This window comes from Chiloscyllium plagiosum, unplaced genomic scaffold (genome assembly GCF_037043375.1).
Source record: "Chiloscyllium plagiosum isolate Xiang-an unplaced genomic scaffold, Cpla_swu_hap1 HiC_scaffold_25, whole genome shotgun sequence".
NCBI lineage: Eukaryota > Metazoa > Chordata > Chondrichthyes > Orectolobiformes > Hemiscylliidae > Chiloscyllium > Chiloscyllium plagiosum.
Window position 1 is genome coordinate 55,928,641 of NW_028270163.1, and position 21,948 is coordinate 55,950,588.

Consider the following 21,948-nt stretch of genomic DNA (forward strand, 5'->3'; position numbering starts at 1 on the left):
TTCTCTGTAAACTGTTTCATAGGAACTTTAAGTGCCTCTAGGTTTTAATGCATTTAATTTCTGACAGTCACCCTTATAGTGTAGAGTACTGGCAGCTGATGAGGATTTTCATTGTCTGCTCTTTTTATGCTTCAGATGGGGACTCGTGTTTCGAGCACAACTACAGCCTCCACAACAGCTTCATCAAATTCAGCAAATCTCTCAACTTCCTCTAAACCTCTGTTTCCTAGTGCAGCACAAGTACGCAGGCAGATTCCATCAATTCTGGTGTTAGACTAATTCACAGTGCTTCACTTGCCAGAATAATTCTTGAGCATGCTATAAACTAGCTTTAGAGGCTTTTGGAGTGTGTATGGGCTGTGCAATGCTAATCTGGTGTAGTGTGCTGTACTACTTTGTAGAGTTAGCATTTCTATATAAAAAGCAATCACAAATACACATCCGGCAGCTTTATATCTGCAGATACTGCTGAAGGTTTGCCAGTTTAAATTGAGCTATTTGTTCTAAATTTCACATTTTTTTTGTTCCTCTAATGCTTCTGAGGATACTTAATCTGAATTGTCAGTACAATTGAAACTTGTAAACCTGCATTTTTAGAATAGCATGTTTTTTGGAAAATTAAACTGCTTTGCTTGTGGCTTGGTTTTGATTTTTATTTTGGGATATGCAATAAATCTAACTTCTTGTGGTGTTAATTCAACAGAGCCAGCAATCTGTTTCTGGACCTGTGGGTACGGATTTTAAACCCCTCAACAGTACGCCTGCTACTACTGCAGAACCTCCAAAGCCCACATTCCCAGCATACACACAGTCAACAGCTACTGCTACCAGCACGTCAAGCAGTTCTACAGCCAAACCAACCATCCCTGTAACTAGTAAGCCTGCCACTCTAACTACAACTAGTGCAACTAGTAAGTTGATCCATCCAGATGAGGATATATCTCTGGTAAGTGTGTAAGTCATTCTTCAAACATTCAAACAAAATCCTTTTGTCTTAATTGGATTTAACTTGTGTGCCAGACTGATATTTTAAAAAAAAAGTAATGGGTTTTAAACTTGTATCGCTTTAAAGAAAACTAATGCACCTGTGCAATTTTCTTTTATCTGCTGCTTAGGAGGAAAGGCGAGCTCAGTTTCCAAAGTACCAGCGTAACATCCCTCGGCAAGGCCAGACACCTCTGGGGCCACCACCAGTTGGGCCAATGGGTGGCATGATACCACCACAGCAAGGAATACCACCTCAGCAACCAGCAATGAGACCTCCAATGCCACCTCCAGGTTAAAAAGCTTTCTGCTTTTTTGTAGGTTCTAGTAATTGTGGTTTAGTTATATTTGTTACAAATAAGGATAAAATTACTCAGTGGTTCTGGGGCCTTTGTTAATTTTGCACCCATATATATGACCTCCAATAGCTGGTCACTCTTTTGTGAACCTTTTTATTTATGATGGGTTCACTGTGTGCCATGAGTATATGCACCTTGTACAAGGTGGTGATGTAATTTTTTAAATGGCATTGATTTGATGTCTAGTGTGAAAACCTAAAGAAGAGTACAGAGATCAATGAATGAGAGAATCTCCTGTGACTATTTCCCCTGCAAAACAGATATACAGCTTTGAATACTGTTGTGGGCAATTTCCTCTCAGATTTCTGGGGTGGCAGAACTGATGAATGAGGAGAATTTGCATCGGTTAGAATATATTCACTTGGGTTCAGATGAATTGGTGGGGGGGTGGAGGAATCTCAGAAACCTATAGAATTCTAATAGGGCTAGACAGGGTGGATGCAAGAAGGATATTCGGGATGGCAAGGGAGTCCAGAGCTGGGGTGACAGTCCAAAGATACGAATAAACTGTTCAGGACTGAAATAAGAAATTTCTTCACCCAGGAAGTAGTGAGCCTGTAGAATCTGATACAGTGGAAAACATTTGAGGCCAAAGATTGCATGATTTGATAAAAGAGTTAACCATTTGGGTTAAAGGGATCAATGGATATGGGGGAAAGTGAGACTAGGCTGTTGAGTTGGATGATCACCCATGATCATACTGAATGGTGGAGTACGTTTAAAGGATAGAATTGACTATTGCTCTTTTTTTTTTTGTTTCTGTGATTTGTTGGTAGAGCTATCCATTAAATCCCTTGCATGCTCATTCCACGTATCCCTAAATGTTTTCCCGGTCAAGCAAGTGTTTACCAAAATCTTTTGAATGTCAATATTGAATCACGTTCGGCTAGAATTTCCTCCCATTTGAGAGAGGATAGCAGCAACTTCAATGGAGGCTGGATGATTGTATTTGAGCCTGTGTTAGACAGATGTTTGATGTAAACATTTTTTAAGGATCAGTCAGTTGAGGCCATAATTAGATTACTTTTGATTAAATGGCAGATCAGGCTGTGGGGCGAAATTAGGCACAAGAATAGCTATTCAGCCCTCTGAGTCTGCTGCACCATTCTGTAGAATCATGGCTTATCCTCTTGACTTAATGCCATGTTCCTACTTGCTCTCCCTATTCCTCAAAGCTTTAAAATCTAAGCATATGTCTGTATCTTGTGTGATAATAATCAGTAATTTGGCCTCCACAACCTTCTGTAGTAGAGAATTCCCCAACGGGAACAACCCTTTGCGTGAAGGCATTTTTCCTCATCTTGATCCTAAATGGCCTACTTAATATTATGAGACTGTGTCCTCGGTGCTAGACTCCCCAGCCAGGGAAAAATCCTCCCTGCATCCAGTTTGTCAAGCCCTGTTAGAATTTTATACGTTTCAATCAGATCTCTCATCCTTCTAAACCAATCTCTCCTCATAGGACAGTCCTGCCACCCCCGGTTTCAGCCTCGTGAACGTCCGCTGCACTCCCTCTATGGCAAGTATTATCTTTATTGGGCGAGGAGACCAAATCTGCGCACGATATTCCAGGTGTGGTCTCATCAAGGCCTTGTGTAACTGCATTAAACAAGACTATTTCTGAACGCAAAACCTCTTGAAATGAAGGTCATTGTACCATTTACCTTTCTAATTGCTTGATCTACATGGCTGTCTGTTTTGGTGTACAAGGAGACCCAGATCCTTTTGTGCATCCACATTTCCCAGTGTGTCACCATTTAAATGACTTTCTGCCTTTCTGTTTTCACACTAAAGTTTATAACTTCATGTTTAGCCATGATTGTTTATCTACTGATTGTTGCTCACTCAACTAGTCTAAATCATCTGATTGTTGCTCACTCAACTAGTCTAAATCATCCTGGAGCCTCCTTTCTCTCTCCTCAACACTCAACCCACCTAGTTTTGACATCAGCAAACTTGAGAATGTTGCTTTTTGTGCCCTCCTCTAGTTCATTTATATTGTGAATGGTTGGGACCCAAACGCTGATCCTTGTGATATTCTGTTAGTTACTGCCTGCCACCAGGAAAATGATCCACTTTTTCATGTCAGAATTCTCAATCCATACCAATATATTACACTTATACTGTATCAAAACCTGCCTGAAAATCAAGATGCATCACGTCCATTTATTCTCCCTTATCTATTAATCTAATTACATCCTCAAAAGACCGCAATAGATTTGTTACGCTTGATTTGCCTTTCCTAAACCCGTGCTGGCTTTGTCCAATCCTGTTAATACTTTCCAAGTGTTCTGTTGTTATGTATTTTATAATAAACTCCAGTATTTTCTCCATGAATGATTTTTTGGTAACTGATCTGCAATTCTATTTGTAAAACTATTCCTCCGTTTTAAAATACAAATTACCATCTTCCACTTTGTAGAAGAGTCGCCAAAACCAAGCCTGTAGACTTTTAGAGGATGACCGCCACCAGTGGAAACTTGGGACATAGAAAATACAAACAGGAATAGGCCATTTGGTGCTTCAAATCTGCTCCCCTGCTGTATAGGATCATGGCTGTTCTGGCACTCCTCATATCCAATTTACTGCCCTATCCCCATAACCCTTAATTCCCTCTACTGATCAGAAATCGATCTCCGCCTTAAATATACTCAAGGACTCTGGAGCCACAGAGCTGTGGAGGCAAAGACATTCTCATGAAACATTCACTAAGTATTTGCTTTGTCTTACCCCTTAAGAATTGTGTTTCAACGCGATCACCCCTCATCCTTAGCGAATTTAATCTCAACCTATTTAGCCTTTGCTCATATGACAATCCCTCCATCCCAGGGATCATCTGAGTGAACTTTCTCTGAACTTCCTCCAATGAAATGATGTTATTCCTTTAAATCGGGGGACCAAAACAGCACTTAATACTCCAGATTTGTTCTCATCAGTACCTTGCACAGTTGCAGTAAGATTTCTTTACTCTTATGCTCCAACCCCCTTGAAATAAGGGCCAAAATTCCGTTAAACTTTGAATACCTGCTGCACCTGTGTGCTAGCTTTGTACTTCATGTGGAGGTATCTTTGTCCTTTTGTGTTGCAACTTTCTGCAGTTTTTCTCCATTGGCGTAATATTTTGCTCTCTAGTTCTCCCTTCCAAGTTAACAACATATTTTCCTAAGTTATACTCCGTTTGCCAACTGTTTGCCCTCTTAACCTATCATTATTTCTTTGTATGGTGTAAATATTCCTCTGTCAAACTGCCTTTTCACTGATGTTATCTGCGAATTTGGCTACAGTATTTTCACTTCCTTCCTCCAAGTCATCAACATATATTGTAAATAGTTGTGGTTCAAGCATTGTCCCTATGGAACGCTACTGATTATGGTTGCCAATCTGAAAAATAACCCCTTGTTCGACTGGCAGTTTCCTGACCATTAGTCAATTCTCTGTTCGTGCCAATATCCTACCCTCGACACCATGGGAAGGCATTTGATAAGGCACTTTTAGAAAGTGCCTCATCAAATGCCTTCTGGAAGTCCAAATACAACACATCCACTGATTTTCCCCTCTCCCTGCTTTGGTTGAGACTTTCTCAAAATTCTTAAATTAGTTGTGCACCATTTCCCTTTCAGAAAGTCATGTTGACTGTACTTGATTTAGATTATGAATTTCCAAATGTTCAGCTATTACGTCCTCACTAATTGATTCAGTCACTTTTCCAACAATACATTTTAGGCTAATTAGCCTAGAGCTATCCATTTTTTAGCCTCCTTGCCTTTTTGAATAGGGGTGTCATATTAAAAGTTTTTCAATCCCCTGGTACTTTGACAGAATCCAATGATTTTTGGAGAGTTACAACCAGTGCATCCACTTTCTCCATTGCTGCCTCTTTTAGGATCCTAGAATGAAAACCATCAAAGCCAGGGTGCTTACCTGCATTTAGCACCATTAGCTTGTCTAATACTAGTTTGTGGCTACCTTCCTCCACAGTATTCTTTGTATTAACAGAATGTTTGAAGTATCTTCTGCCATAAAGGCAAATGCGAAATGTCTGTTTAACTCCCCTCTGCTATTTCCTTGTTCCTCTTTGCCACCACAACCGATTCATTTTCTAAGAGGCCTGTATTCACTTTGACCTCGCTGTTGCTTTTTATATTATTAAAAGAAACTTTTTTTTAATTATCGCTAGCTTCCTCTCAGTTTAATTTGTCTTTTTTTGGTAGTCCTTTGTTGGTTTCTGAATTTGCCTCAGTCTTTGGGGCTACCTCTGACTTTTTACTTCCTTTTATATGCCTTTCAACTTTAAACTCTCCTTCACTTCCTTGGTTAGCCTAGGCTGGTTTATCCCTCTGTTGGAATCTTTCCTCCTTACTGGAGTGTATTTTGCTGAGAGTTATGAATTACCTCTTTCAATGTCTTGCACTGCTTGCTTACTGTTATTCCTGCTAGTCTATTCCTCCCAGTTCACTTTACTAACTCTTTCTTCAATTCATTGTAATTCCTTTATTTAAGTGAAGTGCACTTGTTTCCATATCCAGTTTCTCATACTGTATCTGAAAAATAAATTCTGTACTACAGTATTATAATTACTAATTCTAAGTGGGTTTTTTAACTCTGGTCATTTAATAACCTGCTTCATTATCCATTACCAGATCCAAGAAAGCCTGCTCCCTTAGTTGGCTCCATGTCCCATTGTTCTAGTTGTGTGTATCTGGCGGTGGTGAGGACTGCAGATACTGGAAAGTCAGAGTCGATAAAATGCAGAGCAGAAAAAAGCAGCATCAGAAGAGCAGAAAAGTTTGTTTCAGGTTGGGACCCTTCATCAGAATTGATTGAGTCCCATCCTGAAATGTTGACCCTCCTGCCCCTCTGCTGCTTGACTTGCTCTTATCAGCTCTGCATTTTATCACCTCTAGTTATATCTATCGCCTTGTGAACTTAATGCTTTCAATGGCAGAGCATCCCACAGACTTCCCACATTCTGGGAAATTGCTTGGCGTCTTGGTCCTGTAAGAACTACCTTGCATCCTAAGACTGTAACCCATTGTTCTAGATTCCCTTCCTGCATTTACCCTGTCTAGTGGTCTTAGAATTTTTGTTTTCGACATCTCTTCTCCCCTTCCACACCACCAAAGTGTTTCTAAATTCCAGTAGATGTAGTTCTAACTGATCCAGTCTCTCTCAGTAGGCCGATGCTACCATTCAGCACAGCAAGCTGGTAAACTTCTGTTGCACTTCTTCCGTAGCAAGAACAACCGCCACCCTGGCATTCTCAAAGTGGATTTGTCAAGCATGATTTCCCTTTCATACATCTAGGATGATTCAGCCCGATCCCCTCATTGGTTTCCAAGTGCTCTGCTGTTAAATCTTTTATAGTTGACACTAGCGCTTTCCCTTACTACCATAGAGTCCTAGAGATGTACAGCATGGAAACAGACCCTACGGTCCAACCTGTCCATGCCGACCAGCTATCCCAACCCAATCTAGTCCCACCTGCCAGCATCCGGTCCATATCCCTCCAAATCCTTCCTATTCATATACCCATCCAAATGCCTCTTAAATGTTGCAATTGTACCAGCCTCCACGATATCCTCTGGCAGCTCATTCCATACACGTACCAACCTCTGCGTGAAACTGTTGCCCTTTCGGTCTCTTTTATATCTTTCCCCTCTCACCCTAAACCTATGCCCTCTACTTCTGGACTTCCCGACCCCAGGGAAAAAACTTTCTCTATTTATCCTATCCATGCCCCTCATAATTTTGTAAACCTCTATCCCCTCAGCCTCCGACGCTCCAGGGAAAATAGCCCCAGCCTGTTCAGCCTCTCCCTGTAGCTCAAATCTTCCAACCCTGGCAACATCCTTGTAAATCCTTTCTGAACCCTTTCAAGTTTCACAACATCTTTCTGATAGGAAGGAGACCAGAATTGCATGCAATATTCCAACAGTGGCCTAAACAATGTCCTGCACAGCCGCAACGCGTCCTCCCAACGCCTGTACTCAATACTCTGACCAATAAAGCATACCAAACGCCGCCTTCACTATCCTATCTACCTGTGACTCCACTTTCAAGGATCTATGAACTTGCACTCCAAGATCTCTTTGTTCAGCAGTACTCCCGAGGACCTTACCATTAAGTGTATAGGTCCTGCTAAGATTTGCATATGTCTGAATTAAACTCCATTTGCCACTTCTCAGCCCATTGGCCCATCTGGTCCAGATCCTGTTGTAATCTGAGGTAACCCTCTTCGCTGTCCACTACACCTCCAATTTTGGTGTCATCTACAAACTTATTAACTGTACCTCTTGTGCTCGTATCCAAATCATTTATGTAAATGACAAAAAGTGGAGGACCCAGCACCGATCCTTGTGGCACTCCACTGGTCACACGCCTCCAGTCTGAAAAACAACCCTCCACCACCACCCTCTGTCTTCTACCTTTGAGCCAGTTCTGTATCCAAATGGCTAGTTCTCCCTGTAGTCCGTGAGATCTAACCTTGCTAATCAGTCTCCCATGGGGAACCTTGTCGAACGCCTTACTGAAGCCCATATAGATCACATCTCTGCTCTGCCCTCATCAATCTTCTTTGTTACTTCAAAAAACTCAATCTTTAAGTTTGTGAGACATGATTTCCCACGCACAAAGCCATGTTGACTACCAGTGCTTCTATTATTTCTATGGTAATTTCCTCTGGGAATTAGATTTTCAGGGCATATGATTTCAGTTTTTTACCTCATTAACGTCCCTAGCGCATTTTTGTGCTAAAACTGATTTCCTTTAATCCCTCCCTCTCACTGCATCCTTAGTTCCTTAAGTGTTCCATTTTTCTGCCATTTTTTTGTTTCTCATAATTTCTCTTGTTTCTGATTGTAACATTTGACTTTTAATTATTTATTTTTCACATTTATGAAAGCTTATGTAGTCCTTTTTATGCTTCCTTCAATCATACATTCCTCTTACGTTCCCTTCTTGATCAAGCTTTTGTTGTCTTTTGTTGAATTCTAAAATGCTTCCAATCCTCAAGCATGCTGCTGCTTTTCTTGCAATTTTGTATGCCTGCTGTATTGGATCTAATACCATCCCTAATTTATTTTTAAGTTTTCAGCCACCTTTTTCCTTTTTTTGTCAGACCGGAATGAATAACAGTTGTAATTCAGGCATGTTATTTACTTATTGACCATTGCCTATCCACTGCCAGTCCTTTTCATTAGGTTCCCTAATCCCTTCCTGCCAACTTGCACTTCATACCTTTCCTTTATTTAGATTCAGTTATTTGGATTTGCCTACATCTATCTCCGTCTTAATTAGGAATTCTATCATATGTAGTCACTGTTCCTTAAGGGACTAAAATGAGTTAATCCTTTCTTGTTTGCTCAGTACCACACTCTAGATAGGTTTGGTTCCTTAATGTATTGGTCTAAAGAATTATGTTCTCACTGCAGAGAATTGTCATCCATAAAATCACTGCTAGTTTGGTTTGTTCAGTCAAGAGAGATTGAAGTCACCCATGATTACCGTTTTATCCTTATTGTGTGCTGCCTTCCCTTAAGTTTTCACTACTTTTGGAGGGCCAATAGACAGACCCAGACAATGCTTTCTCCCTTGTCTGTCTGAACTAATAAAATACTCTGGATTATCTATAGTGAGAATATGAAACTGCAGTGCATTAGCATTGCCAATTGGCTAAAAGGTGTAGAGTTCAAGCAGAATTTGAAAAAGTCAAGTTTAGAAGCTTGACAGATGTTTATATTAATATTCTTTTCTGTTCTCAGGTCAGTATGGTGGTCCGCCACAGGGCATGCCAGGCTACCTCCCAGGTGGCATGCCTCCATACGGACAGGGACCTCCAATGGTGCCCCCTTACCAAGGCGGACCCCCTCGGCCACCAATGGGAATGTCAGGAATGAGGCCCCCTGTAATGTCACAAGGGGGTCGCTACTGAAGCTGGTGTACCTACGTTAATAGGTTTGGAGATTCAACCTTTTCTCAACTTGCTGTTAACTAGACAAGCTTCAGTGAATATAAGTGACTTTAACTTTTTTTTAAGAAAAACCTGGTAAACCTCTTCTGTCTGCTAATGATGACCACAAAAACGTGCAAAACCCTGGGACGTGCTGTTGTTTGATCACAGTAGCGGGGAAACAAAAGAATATTCTTGAAAGCAAAATCTTGATGAGTGCCCTCCCCAATTCCCCTTCCCTCTAAACCTCTTCTTCCCCTCCCTCTTCCCCCCCTCTTCTCCCTTCTCCCCCCACCCTTCCCACCTGAGTCCCCATGTAATTGCAATTCATGTTGTATAGCTTCTTCTCTCATGTTTCATCTAGGTTTTTAGAAGTGAAGTATAATAAATATGGTCCATTTATATAATAAAAAAATTGAAGGCGCTGGAGTTACATGAACATACAGTACCACCTTTAAAGGCAAGTTCTGTAAATTAAAATTTGCTTTTGTATTAAAAACAAAAGTGAGGCCTTCGCAGCACTCTAAGTGCTGTTGGACTTTACTGTCCCCAACATTGTTTGGTGAGGGCTTCTGGTGTAATTGCTTGTTGCAGCACCAAATTTGTGTTCAGTTGAGTTTTGATTATGTAACTGTTCGACGTACCTCGTATCCAGGGTTCAAAGAGACCATTTAGAACCTGAATAGGTCGTACCTGATTTCTTAATTTCTGTACTGTTGTAAAGCTCATTGTAATAAAACTTGATGGAAACATTAATGTTGCTTTATTCATGACCAGCTATGGATCACTGCTTCAAGGTTTGTACCACTGCATGATACTGCAATTTAGTGCAAAAATAAAAGTAAGAGCATTGGAGGGGGAATTTATTGTTTATGCTTTTGAATGAACCAATATTTAAATCTGTTTATCTCTCTGCATGCTTTAATTTAGCCCAGTACGCATTAAATCGTTCATACTTGTGGCAAACTAGGTCAATAAGCAACTGAAAAACAATATATATAAAAACCTTTCTGAAAAGATTGTGGAGTGAATGCATGGTTTATGGATGTAGAATTGACCACCCTAACGTTTTTCTAAAATTGGAATTTATTTCTTCCTTCCTGTAGCCCTGCCATGGGACAGGCTGAGGCTGAATCTTATTGTCCTCTCAGTCTGAGGCAAGTCAGATTTCATTTTATTCCTTTCCAGGGGCTTTCACAGCTTTTTATGGCTGTTGGATTTCTCTGTCCCCAAACTTGTAGCAAGTTTGGTGAAGGCCCTTTTTTAAAAATCTATTTTTAGTAACGTATCATGTTGTATTGTGGTTGTATTTGACTTTAAAGCAAAGTGCTATTTGCTGGATATGGGAGCCTAATGCTTGGAGAAATTACAATTTATTGTTCCCATATATCTAAATTATAATTTCTTTCCCATTTTAAACAGTTTTCCAGAATGCACAGACTGAGAAGCTGGTGGGGTCAATGGCATATCAAGAGAGATTACACTTTCAAATTTGTCCAGTTTTTAAAAATATTTTCATTTCCTTGTATCTGGCAAGTGGGACGTTGCTTGGGCTGCACTGATCATTGAACTCTGAGGTCAGAGTGATGTTACATGTCATAACTTGAACTCTGTCTCTAAGTATTTATACATAGTATAACAACAGAGAACTTGTTACATAAATCGAATATCTAGCGCAGCCAATATAGTAGAACTGAAATTGAAACTCCTCTTGTTATTAGCTGCAATTTTATTGCCAAAGTGTTTCAAAAATAGCCTATAGGTGATCCTATGAGCTTCTGTTCTGATCACCGATGTTTCTTGTGCTCAGTAGATTTTGGGCAATTATCATTATTGCTGCTCCTCTGTACGTTGAATTTCACAGCTGATCATAAAGCCCTAAGGATAGGCAGCATAATGGGCACCTTACCCATCGACCCCAGATCGTGGGAAATGGGTCAGCATGAGCTTTTTTAAAAACATTGTGATGCATCTCTATGTGGCATCATGCGCATGCTCAGATGATCACTTGTGGTCCTGAGTTTTTGGAGTATTTTAACAATTAGCATTTCCTCCTAGAGCAAGCTAATTAAAATTATGACCAAGCTGGTTAAAAATCTATGGTGAAAGAAAGACATCACGTGTAGAGATGAGGGCACCTCTTCCATCCCACCCCGAAAGTTAATCCAGAGACAGTTCAATTGTTTAAAACCGAGATATTTGGACACTGAAGGAATTGCAGAATAAAGGTAGGAGTTTGCATTTGGAACTAGCATTGTCTGACAAAAATCACATGACTGACTAATGACCCCTCCCTTTCAGTGTACACTTGATCAAACTGACTGTGATTTCTTTGCTGTGGCATTTGACATGCTGCTTCTCATCAGTATCCAGAAGAATCTTCATTCCACTTTTTCAAGTGCACTTGCAAACAAATTGCACCAGTCAACTTTTAGATGAGCATATCGAGACTCTTGGCTCAGTCTTGTAGTACAGAAGGGGTATGTTTGACCTGCAATTCCCACGCTAGCTCTTAGAGAGCTGACTAGTTTCATTCTCAACTATTTTCTCTTTCTAAACAAAAAACCTGCACACTGGTTCTTGAAGTATATGTCCAGTTTCCTTTTGAAAATTTTTATGAAATCTGATTCCATTATCCTGTCATGCATTCCGGGCCATTAAACCTTCAAATCGTTTCTTATTTCTCCTTTAATTCTTTGTTTTAAATCTGTGACACTGATTGCCATCCAACTTGCCAAAGGAAAGTTTATTGCTGTTTATTCTGTCAAAATGCCTCAATTTTGAGTATCTGTGTTGGGTCTCTTTAACCTCGTTTGCTCTGACCAATCCCAGTTTCTCTAATCTCCCACATCTGTGTTCCTAGTAAATCTCACACATTCAAGTGCTTCCCAGAATTCTATCAAATACTCAATAAAGGGAAAATTAGTGATTTATAAAGTGTGTATCTTATGTTCTTATATTTAGAACCCTTATTTGCAAGGCTAGTTGTCTGGTTAGATTTTGAAAATATCTTCCAGCTTGCCCAGCCACCTTTTAAAGATTTGTACGACCCCCAGCAAAAGTGTTGTTTAGAACATGCTTCTTGGATTTTTCCAAAGTATATTACTTTTATGGTTCAAATTATATTTGACATCAGTGCATGTTTCAAGTATATCTGCCCTCCAGAGGTCTGTGACTGCTCTTGTGCAAATTTCAAAATTGTTCTGTCTTGCCAAAGAGAGATCATTGTTTTCTTTTTATTATAAACATATAAAAATACACATCCTAACTCAGATCCCTGGAAAGTATATGCAATATATTGTTCTACAGGATGTAAGCAGGAAAATCTTGACAAAACTATTAATGGCTAACAAGAAAAGTGGTGGAAGGGTGAACAAGTATTTTGTGTCTTGATTGTAAAATAGTTGGGAAAACTTTCCAAAGACTCTTGAAAACCAATGTGAAAAGCAGAGAGGAACTTAAAACTATCGCCAACACCAGGGAACAGGTACTTGGAAAGCTGTTAGACCTAAAGGCGGACTAGTTCACATAATTTGATCTATATACTAGGGTCTTAAAAAAAAATAGTCCTGAAGGTAATAGATATACTGGTTATGATTTCCTGAATTCTGGGAAAAGTCCCAACAATTTAGGAGATAGCAAATATGACACCTTTTATTCAAAAAGAGGGAAACAGAAAACAGTGAAGTATAGGCTAGTTAGCCTAGCATCTGTATTGGGGAACTTGCTAGAATACATTATTCAGGAGGTTAAAACAATACTTAGGAATTTTCTGTGGAATCAGGCAGGGTTAAAATGGTTTTTTTGAAAAGGAAATTATGTTTTAAGTAATTTATTCGTACTTTGAGAACGTAATAACAGATGTGGTGGATTAAGCAAACCTGTCCGTTATGTACTTGGATTTCCAGAAGATGTTTGATAAAATGTTGCACAAATTAAGAGCTCTGTGGAGGAGTCAACATAGCAGCATGGATTGTTTAGCTAATTTGAAAAAAAAAAAGGATAAATAAGTCTTTTTCTTGGGTTTGCATGCTGTAATTGTGTCTCTGGGATCAGTGATGGGACCTGAATTATTTGCAGTCTGTTTTGAATTAAGAAAAATATGTTAGCTAAATTTGCTTTATGATACTAATATCTAAAAATGAGGACAGAGGACATAAGAGGAACCTAAGTCTGCAAATGGATGCAGATAGGTTATGTGGGCTGAAATTTGATAATGGGAGTAAAAACTTTTCCTAGCTCCCTATTCTGAAATATCAGATACTCAAGTGTGAAGGTTTAAACATTGGTCACCGTCTAACCACATCTCCATAATGGTTATCGTTTTTTAATTTGTAATTAATCTATTTTAAGAATGTTGTCTGTTCAGATATAGTCATCAATATGCACTTTACCTTTTTTTGCAAATTCTGGCCTCATCTACATTGCAGTTTTGCATTAATATGTTCTGTCTGTTCCAGCCACACCCAATTTAGCTAGCACTGTTTGGCTTGTTTAACAAGGCTATTTAATTAACTGAAAGTTCTGTGTCAGCGCTGAGCCTTTGTCTTAAATTTTAGCTTGAGAACAAACTTAGCAATTACATGAAACACATTTTGAGGTACTGTAGCTATCTGCATCTCTCTCGAGTGTAGTCTTCTCTGCTTGTCTTTTTGCACCTCATTTGAACAGAATATAACTGAATTAGAAGCAGTTCAGAGATGGATCCCTTGGCTCATATGAGATGAAGGCTTCACCTTATTAAGAAATGGTGAGCAGGTTAAACCTTTTAATCATTGAATTTTGGGAGAATGGAATTGATCTTACTAAAGCTTAAGGTCCTGAGGAGACCTGGGATGCATATTTCCAAATTTGGAGGAGACAGTTTAAGATTAAGAAGTCTTCCTTTTAAGATGGTTTTTTTTTTCCCCCCTCAGTGCCATCAGTCCATCGATTCCCTTCTCCACAAAGTAGAGGGGAATGACTTGGATTTTCATCTTAATAACTCAGCCATTCCTTCAGTTATCATTTTACGTTTTATATTAATTAAATAATTTTACATTTTCTTATGGGTACCTGTTAATCATCATCTCCCTTTTTCCTTTCCATCAATCTTAATATAAGCTGGCTAAACACTCCGGACTCCAGTCTGTCTTCTAACCTAACTGCTGGCGCGGTGGGTTAATAATTGGGACACTCAGTGAATAAACAATCTCTCATTGCCTTCTGTTGTGTTCCAAATATTCTATCCAAAATGAACATCATTACAGTTAAAGATTGATTGGGGTGATATGACCTGAACAAGTCAGTTCGCTGGCTGGGGTAAAGTATATTGCTTTTAAAAGTTAACTTCGCTCAAACAGAACTGAAGCAAAGATTGCAGACTCAACATGTTTCATTAATAGCAAGTTAATATCAGTTGGATCTGAAAGGAATTTTTTTTTATACATGGCCTGCCCTACTTATGAAGAGAATGTGATGTCACCTTAATGTTTGCTATCCATTTCTCTGAAGAAAAGCTTGTGCTAAATACTGGAAGTCATCTGGTCTTGAAACTAGCCCAGCATGGCAAGCACCATCCAGAGAGAAGATTCACATGATTTTTAAAGACTGCTAAACTTTAAATGTAAGATAATGTTTTGTATGTGCAAGTTTGCTTGTGCTAATTTCCAATGAACATGCAAAATTTTTCTCTCAGACCTTGAGACTAATGATTTCAAAAGGACCAGGTCATAGAATCCCAACAGTGTGGCAGCAGGCCATTTGGCATATCCGGTCCATACTGATCCTCTGAAGAGCATGCCACCCAACCCCCCATATTTCCCACAAGTAATCCACCAGCCTGCACATTCTGGGGCACTATGGACAATTTTAGTATAGCCAGTCCACCTAACCTGCATATCTTTGGACTGTGGCAGGAAACCCACGCAGGCACAGGGAGAATGTGCAAGCTCCACACACAGTCATCCCTAGCTGGAATTGAACTCTGGATCCTGGCACCGTGAGGCAACAGTGCCAGCCACCCACATGTCTTTGTAGATTGAAATAGTGACCCCAAAAGTTTGAAACCTTTATTGTAATGGCAAACTTCAAGCTTCTGACTAACTTAATTTCTATTTAGATTTCAGAACTGCATTTCTTCTAATCCTTTCCAAAAAGTCAACTGATTTCATGTTGTTAAAGAAGCTGTGAAGCAGAGATGGGCTACACAATATTGCTAAGTTGGTGAAGGGGATTGGAACTTGTAGTTTGAGTGGCTACGAGTGGGTTAGAATTATTAGTTGGGACTGAGATGCAATAACGAATTCTGCTTTATTTGTTTTGCAGCCTTAAGTTGTGTGAATGTTTTATCTTGCAGCATAATGTTCCTATGCAGCACAGGACAAATGAATAAACGTAATGGTTTCTATCATTATTTAAGTGCAAGGTTTCACTTTTGATGCAGTTATCTGTCTAGCATTAGAACAAGTATATTAAAGGGAGAAATTCCTTTATTGCATGGCTTCAAGGCATAAAATATCTCCTTAATAAAAAAAAATTACCTGCCTAATTTCTGAAGTATGCCACAAACTGGGATTTGCAGGATCCATTAATTCATTTAGTGCCCTTATGCTAGTGTTTTCTGCATTAAGTTTTGGACAATTGAGTATATTTAATTTCATTTGATTAGTGTAGTTTATGTCTAAGTATATTTATTTCATTTTCCTTATATTCCATTTGGCACTTCACCATGGTGAAAGCCAGTGGTAAAATGCTAAGTCAGCACTGAATGGAAAATGTCACCCTCTAATTTGCAATGTTGCAAACTTTTTTTTAAGTTATCAGTGATTTCCATTCAGATGAATGGGTTCTCAAATGTTCAGCTTATATTAATATGGAAGTTCCCTGCACCCGAAACTGAGATTTTTCTTCAACATAATTTTTGTTTCAGTTAACTATAACAGCAGCGTTCCGTCACTTGCTTTTTAACGTGTAGGAAAGGAAATGCCAAGAGCTCTGGCAGTACAGGTTAGTTTAATCTGTAAGTATCCGTTGTCTCTAAACAGTGTGAATATTAGTGGTGGAAGTTTCCTTCGAAAAGCACATTCAGAACTAATGTCTAATCACTTTTTTATATAAAAAAAAATTAGTGATCGACAGTAAAACCTTTATTGAGTGGTCATGTATACGGCTGCAACACAACACTTTCTGCTATAAGTGGTTCTGTAAGAATCTGAAAAGAACAGACCTTTGTGCTGAATGCTTATTTTTATGGCTATTTATCTGAATTTTGGTTGATTTCTAAATCTATTACACCAAATATAATAAAGGATCGCATCAGACATTAGCTAAAATTGAAGTCTTGTTGGGTAAATACTCTAGGGAGGGCACTGACTAAAGAAGTCCCAAACTTACTTGTTCATCTACTGAGTTTATTGAGCAGATTTTTCCAGGAAGTCTTTGGTCTTCAGACCTACATAGGATCTGTCTCAATTGCAATGATTTCCACACTCAATAGTCAATTGTCTAACCTCATAGGAGGAATGAATACTAGTGCTCAAGAAACTGTACCCTGTAAGAGTTGGTACCTTCCTGGAAGAAGGGAGCAAATGAGAAAAATTGAGATAAACTATAATTGATGAATATATTACTTTTTATCCAACCCACCCCCAGCCCACATGCAGCATCGTGAAGACCAATCCACTATTATGTCTCGGCAACGCACCCATCTACTGCATTTCTTTACGGTTTTTGTTCAGTTGTTGGAAATGTGTGAATGGTTTTGTGCGGGCCTTTATTCAATTAATGAAGCTGGTGACAAGAAATCCTTAAGTAGGGCACCTATGTTGCAATATCATAATAAAACTGACTGGAGCACTACTGTCTCAGCATATTCCTGGAAATGGTACAACTCAAGTTGCAGAAATTCTAACCCTTATCATCATGTATGGTCACTAGCTGTATCTAAACCGAGCAGCAATTCTGGTGATTACCCAAGAAGTGTTTTGAGAATGGTGTCTTGGCAATATGCATTAAATTAGTGACTCAAACTTGTTGGCTACTTTTAAGTTTCAAAACTTCTATCACCCTTTATTTGTTGCACAAACATTGTGTTAACTTCCAAGGGCAAAATGTTGTAGAATTATGATATGCTACATAAAATGCATTTTTATTTTAGCAGTCTACTAAGTCATCAGGATATGAAGTGTGAGAAACTGGAGGCAGTATCCTTTTCCTAATGAACACGTGTATACCCTCTATTTCCTTTTGACTTTTAAAAGCTTTCCTTTGTTCGTTTATCAAAGTGTGGTGTACTCCCAGAAAATGGCAGGGGTGATCCATTTAAATGAAAATTTAGGCTATATTTGTACAGCCTTTTTAAAGTGTAACATTTAATATAGGTTTTACTGTCGGCAAAATAGAACTGTACCAATTGCATCCAGTTGACACAATCTGCATTTTTTATAACTGACTTTAATTTTATCAAGTAATGTACTGATTTGTCAATTTTGATAAATTCTAGGAATTCTTTGGATTAAAGGTCTCAGTATATCCAAAGTTAAATTGGATGTACTAATACAATACCACCATGTCACAATAACAAATCTGTATGCAACCAATTCATTATTTGGGTATAACACGTGCAAATTTATTTTCTTTCCTCTAAGCTTGCTAGGAAGTCCTTTTTGTCTGATCAATGTACCTCTTTTATTGATATCTCAATTATTGCGACAAGTGGTTGGGGGAAGGGGGTGTGTGAGGGAGAAGAATGCAAACACAACTGAATTGACATAACCCAGAAGAAAAGTTGTTCGAAATGAAGAACCCATGCCTTCGTGACTATTTACGAAGTGTTTTGAGCAAGATCTCTTCAAGCAATGAATTCCTTCAAAGACCACATCAACGTTTGCCTATATCCAGGCCCTAATTAATATAGGTACATACTAGAGTAGTTTTCAGAAAATAGATAACATTAATTACATCCAGTGTTAAACAGAATCTAGGCTGTTCAATCATGATACTGTCTAGTTGTTTTTTCTGTTGTACTGGTCTGCTTAGTTCATTTACCAAACGTCTCCAGAACACTAAAATGTAATCAAAACCAATCAACATTATGTACGTGGTAACTCTTAACTGAATTTTGATGCTAATTTTAATTCATTGACTTAGTCTGGATGCCTTAATTGATGATGTAAAGTTTATAAATCACTTCCTCTTAGTTTGCCATAATATGTAACAAAATAGCAGAACCTTTAATTAGTGATCATTTGACTCCATCTCAGTTTGCACTTTGCCCACTTGGAACTGAAGTTGGGTACCATTTCCTCTTCTGCCCTAGCTCTGCATTAAGTATGGGCAAAGTAATTGTGTTGGGTAGTAGAGTTCTGATCAGAGCATAGCACAGATAAGAATTTAGAAGCTGGTTGCTTGGATCTGGCCTGTCTACTATGGGGACATCGTAGGCCTTTGCCAGCAGGTGCTCATTGTGACTTGATCAAAATCTGATGTTCATTGGGAGTCATAAGTGCACACCTATATCTGCCACTGCAGTGTATTGAAGTATTGAGACTACCTCGATTCAAGGTGGTAAGTAGCACTGCAACAGACTGTTGGTTGTAATCACTTTATAGCCAAATAAATTTTGTTTATAGATATTTTTATAACTTGCAACAAGCATCTGAAGATCCCCTTTTGAGAACACTGATACCATGAGTGTAGCTTTTACTTAGCTATACACGAAGATTTCTTTTTGATGTCTGGGAGCCAATGAAGTATCTGACCTAAGAATTTCAAATTGATGTAGCATATGCAAGGTCCCTACCTTTAAGGGAAAATTAGCTGTACACTATGGAGTCTCAGGCTCCACATATAAAATTTAAAACAATATTAACATTATTGGGCATTTGCCTCAGTTGACAAAGTGGATAAGGAGTATTCTGGTTTTGAATTTATAACTCTAGCATCTCACTTGGTTTAAAAAATAATTCCTTTTTAAACCTCCAGACAGAAACAGGACAACTCAGTATCTAAACAAAGTGCCAGTATGACCAAGTTTACTTAAACAAGGGCCAGATGTCTGGGATCTGAAACTTCTGGTCACCCATAAACCTCAGTTTGAATACCCCTGTTAAGGAGCTCGGCTTATCTTAATGTCTGCATTTGCATTAATTCCTCCGATATTGCCAGAGTTTAGGTTTACATCTGTTGACTGTAGGTAAATAGGAGAAATAGACAAATCAGCTAGACATAGTTTGTTGCAAATATTAGATTTACAAGAAAAGTTAGTTTTTCTCTATCAGTTAATTGTTCAAACTTAAGGTTTGGAAAATGTTGCATATTTTAAATAAAGTTGATCTTTGTCTGGTGTTTCTTGTCCCAATGTTTCTTTACTTGAGATTGGGTTGTTTCTCAAACTTTCAATTCAAATTTCAGGGGCTGATTCAGAGCATATATTCTGAGGCCTCCGCCTTATACACAAACAGTCATGTCCAGTTACTTTGAATACTGTGCTCTATATTTGTTTTTAACAATCTTTGCAACCATCGGTATCTTTATTGTATTAACCATCCTAATTTTGTACAGTTTGTTTTATAGTTGTCACTTTCTTTCACTGTTTAATCACATTTGTGTTGGAAGATCTTAATCTATAGAATGTTACAACGCAGTATGAGCCCTTTGGCCCTCTTGCACCGACCTGTGAAATTAATCTGATACCCATCTAATCTACACCATTCCATTATTATCCATATGTATGTCCAATGCCCATTTAAATGCCCTTAACATCAGCGAGTCTACTACTGCTGCTGCAGGCAGGCCATTCCACGCCCCTACTACTTTGAGTAAAGAAACTACCCCGATATCTGTCCTAAATCGATCAACCCTCAATTTAAAGCTACGTCCCTTTGTGTTAGCCTTCACCATCCGAGGAGAGAGGCTCTCACTGTCCCTCTGATTTTCTTACATGTCTCGATTAAGTCACCTCTCAATCTTCTCTCCAATGAGAACAGCCTCTGTTCCCTCAGTCTTTCCTCTGAAGACCTTCCTTCCATACCAGGCAACATCCTAATAAATCTCCTCTGAACCCTTTCCAAAGCTTCCACTCCTTCCTATAATGTGGTGACCAGATTGTATGCAATACTCTAGGTGCAGCCTTACCAGTGTCTTGTACAACTGACGCATGACTTTGTGGCTCCGAAACTCAACTCAAATCTCCCTACCAATAAACGCCAACACCGTATGCTTAACCCTATCAACCTGGGTGGCAACTTTTGGGGATTAATGCACCTGGACACTGAGATCTCTGTTTATCTACACTGCCAAGAATTTTACCATTAGTCCAGTACTCTGCATTCCTGTTACTAATTCAAAAGTGAATCACCTCCCACTTCTCTGCATTAAACTTCAATTGCCACTTCTCAGCCTAGCTCTGTATCTTATCTTTGTCCCTCTGTAACCCACAATCCTTCGGTTGTATCCTTCAGCACTATCCACAACTCTGCATACCTTACTGTTATCCACAAATTTACTAACCTGTCCTTTATATCCACATCCAGATCATTTATAAAAATGACAAACAGCATTAGCCCTAAAACAGATCCTTACGGCACACCACTGGTAACCGAGCTCCTGGTGAACATTTCCCATCAACCACTACCCTCTGTCTTACAGCTATCCAATTTCTGATCCAAACCGTTAAATCACCTTCAAACCAGAAACTCTTATTTTGTGCAATGGCCTATCGTGTGGAACCTTATCAAACGTCTTACTGATGTCCATATACACACTATTAATCATTTAGCCTTCATCCACCTGTTTTGTCACTTGCTTTAAGAAGTCTGTTAGGTAGGCACAACTTCACTTGCTCAAAACAGTGACTATCCCTAATCAAACTATTCCTTTCCAGATGATTATAAATCCTATCTCTCCATAACCTTTTCCAACATCTTACCCACAACCGAAGTAAGGCTCACTGGCCTATAATCACCAGGGTTGTCCCTATTCCCCTTCTTAAACAAGGAAACAGCATTTGCTATCCTGCAGTCTTATGGCACGAATGTTGACAATGATTACACAAATATCAAAGCCAGAGGCTCTGCAGACTCATTCCTGGCTTCCCAGAGAATCCAAGGATAAATTCCATTCGGCCCAAGGGTCTTGCCTATTTTCAGATCTTTCAAAATTATTAAAACCTCCCCTTTGTCAACCACAATCCCTTCTAATCTAGTAGCAAATATCTCCGTATTCTCACTGACATTGGGAAAGGGCAATGTGAGTACTGACTATAAGTGGCATCAATGTGCATGTGTGATGTCATACAAAATCAGTAGCACTATTCTCCAGAAATATTAGAAGGTGGGGGCTGTTTTAGGCTGAGTGGATCAAATGTTATAATAGCCACGGTTTGGGAACAATTCAGATGTTATTGATGTTAATGGCACATTGTACAATATTGACAAGAATTATATGTATCATAGATACAGCTTAGGTTATTCATCCCATTTTGCCTGTGCCAAAGTTATGAAATAATACTTCAGCGTTAGTCCTTTGCACATAGTTTTTGTTTATAGCTTAGTTTTTTTTCCTCTTTTCAAGAATTTAAGGTCCCTTTGTAAAAGTTGATGCATTTGCTTCCACATCTTTGGTGTTTCATTTGAGGTCAATTTTCATTTTTTAAAATCCTTATGTTGTTTCTGTCTG

At 38.9% G+C, this 21,948-nt stretch overlaps 2 protein-coding genes across 6 annotated transcripts in view; both read left to right on the plus strand.

Annotated features, from left to right (window-relative positions):
• LOC122562297 (BUB3-interacting and GLEBS motif-containing protein ZNF207-like) overlaps positions 1-19,617 on the plus strand; it is a 33,016-nt gene extending 13,399 nt beyond the window's left edge. For 2 of the 4 annotated variants that reach the window (XM_043715109.2, XM_043715110.2), the window contains exons 8-13: positions 136-240; positions 704-946; positions 1,116-1,278; positions 2,806-2,862; positions 9,104-10,448; positions 16,202-19,617. In XM_043715109.2, coding sequence (XP_043571044.1) covers positions 136-240; positions 704-946; positions 1,116-1,278; positions 2,806-2,862; positions 9,104-9,273 — 738 coding nt within the window. In that variant the 3' untranslated portion in view covers positions 9,274-10,448; positions 16,202-19,617. The remainder of the gene's footprint in view (positions 1-135; positions 241-703; positions 947-1,115; positions 1,279-2,805; positions 2,863-9,103; positions 10,449-16,201) is intronic. The other 2 variants (XM_088000758.1, XM_088000759.1) reach the window with 1 other exon arrangement.
• Positions 10,381-21,948, plus strand: part of tefm (transcription elongation factor, mitochondrial) — a 93,015-nt gene continuing 81,447 nt past the window's right edge. The window contains exons 1-2 of one of the 2 annotated variants that reach the window (XM_043715115.2): positions 10,381-10,448; positions 16,202-16,291. In XM_043715115.2, the coding sequence (XP_043571050.1) occupies positions 16,255-16,291 (37 nt within the window). In that variant the 5' untranslated portion in view covers positions 10,381-10,448; positions 16,202-16,254. Of the gene's footprint in view, positions 10,449-10,472; positions 16,292-21,948 lie in introns of those variants that run through there. The other variant, XM_088000761.1, reaches the window with a different exon arrangement.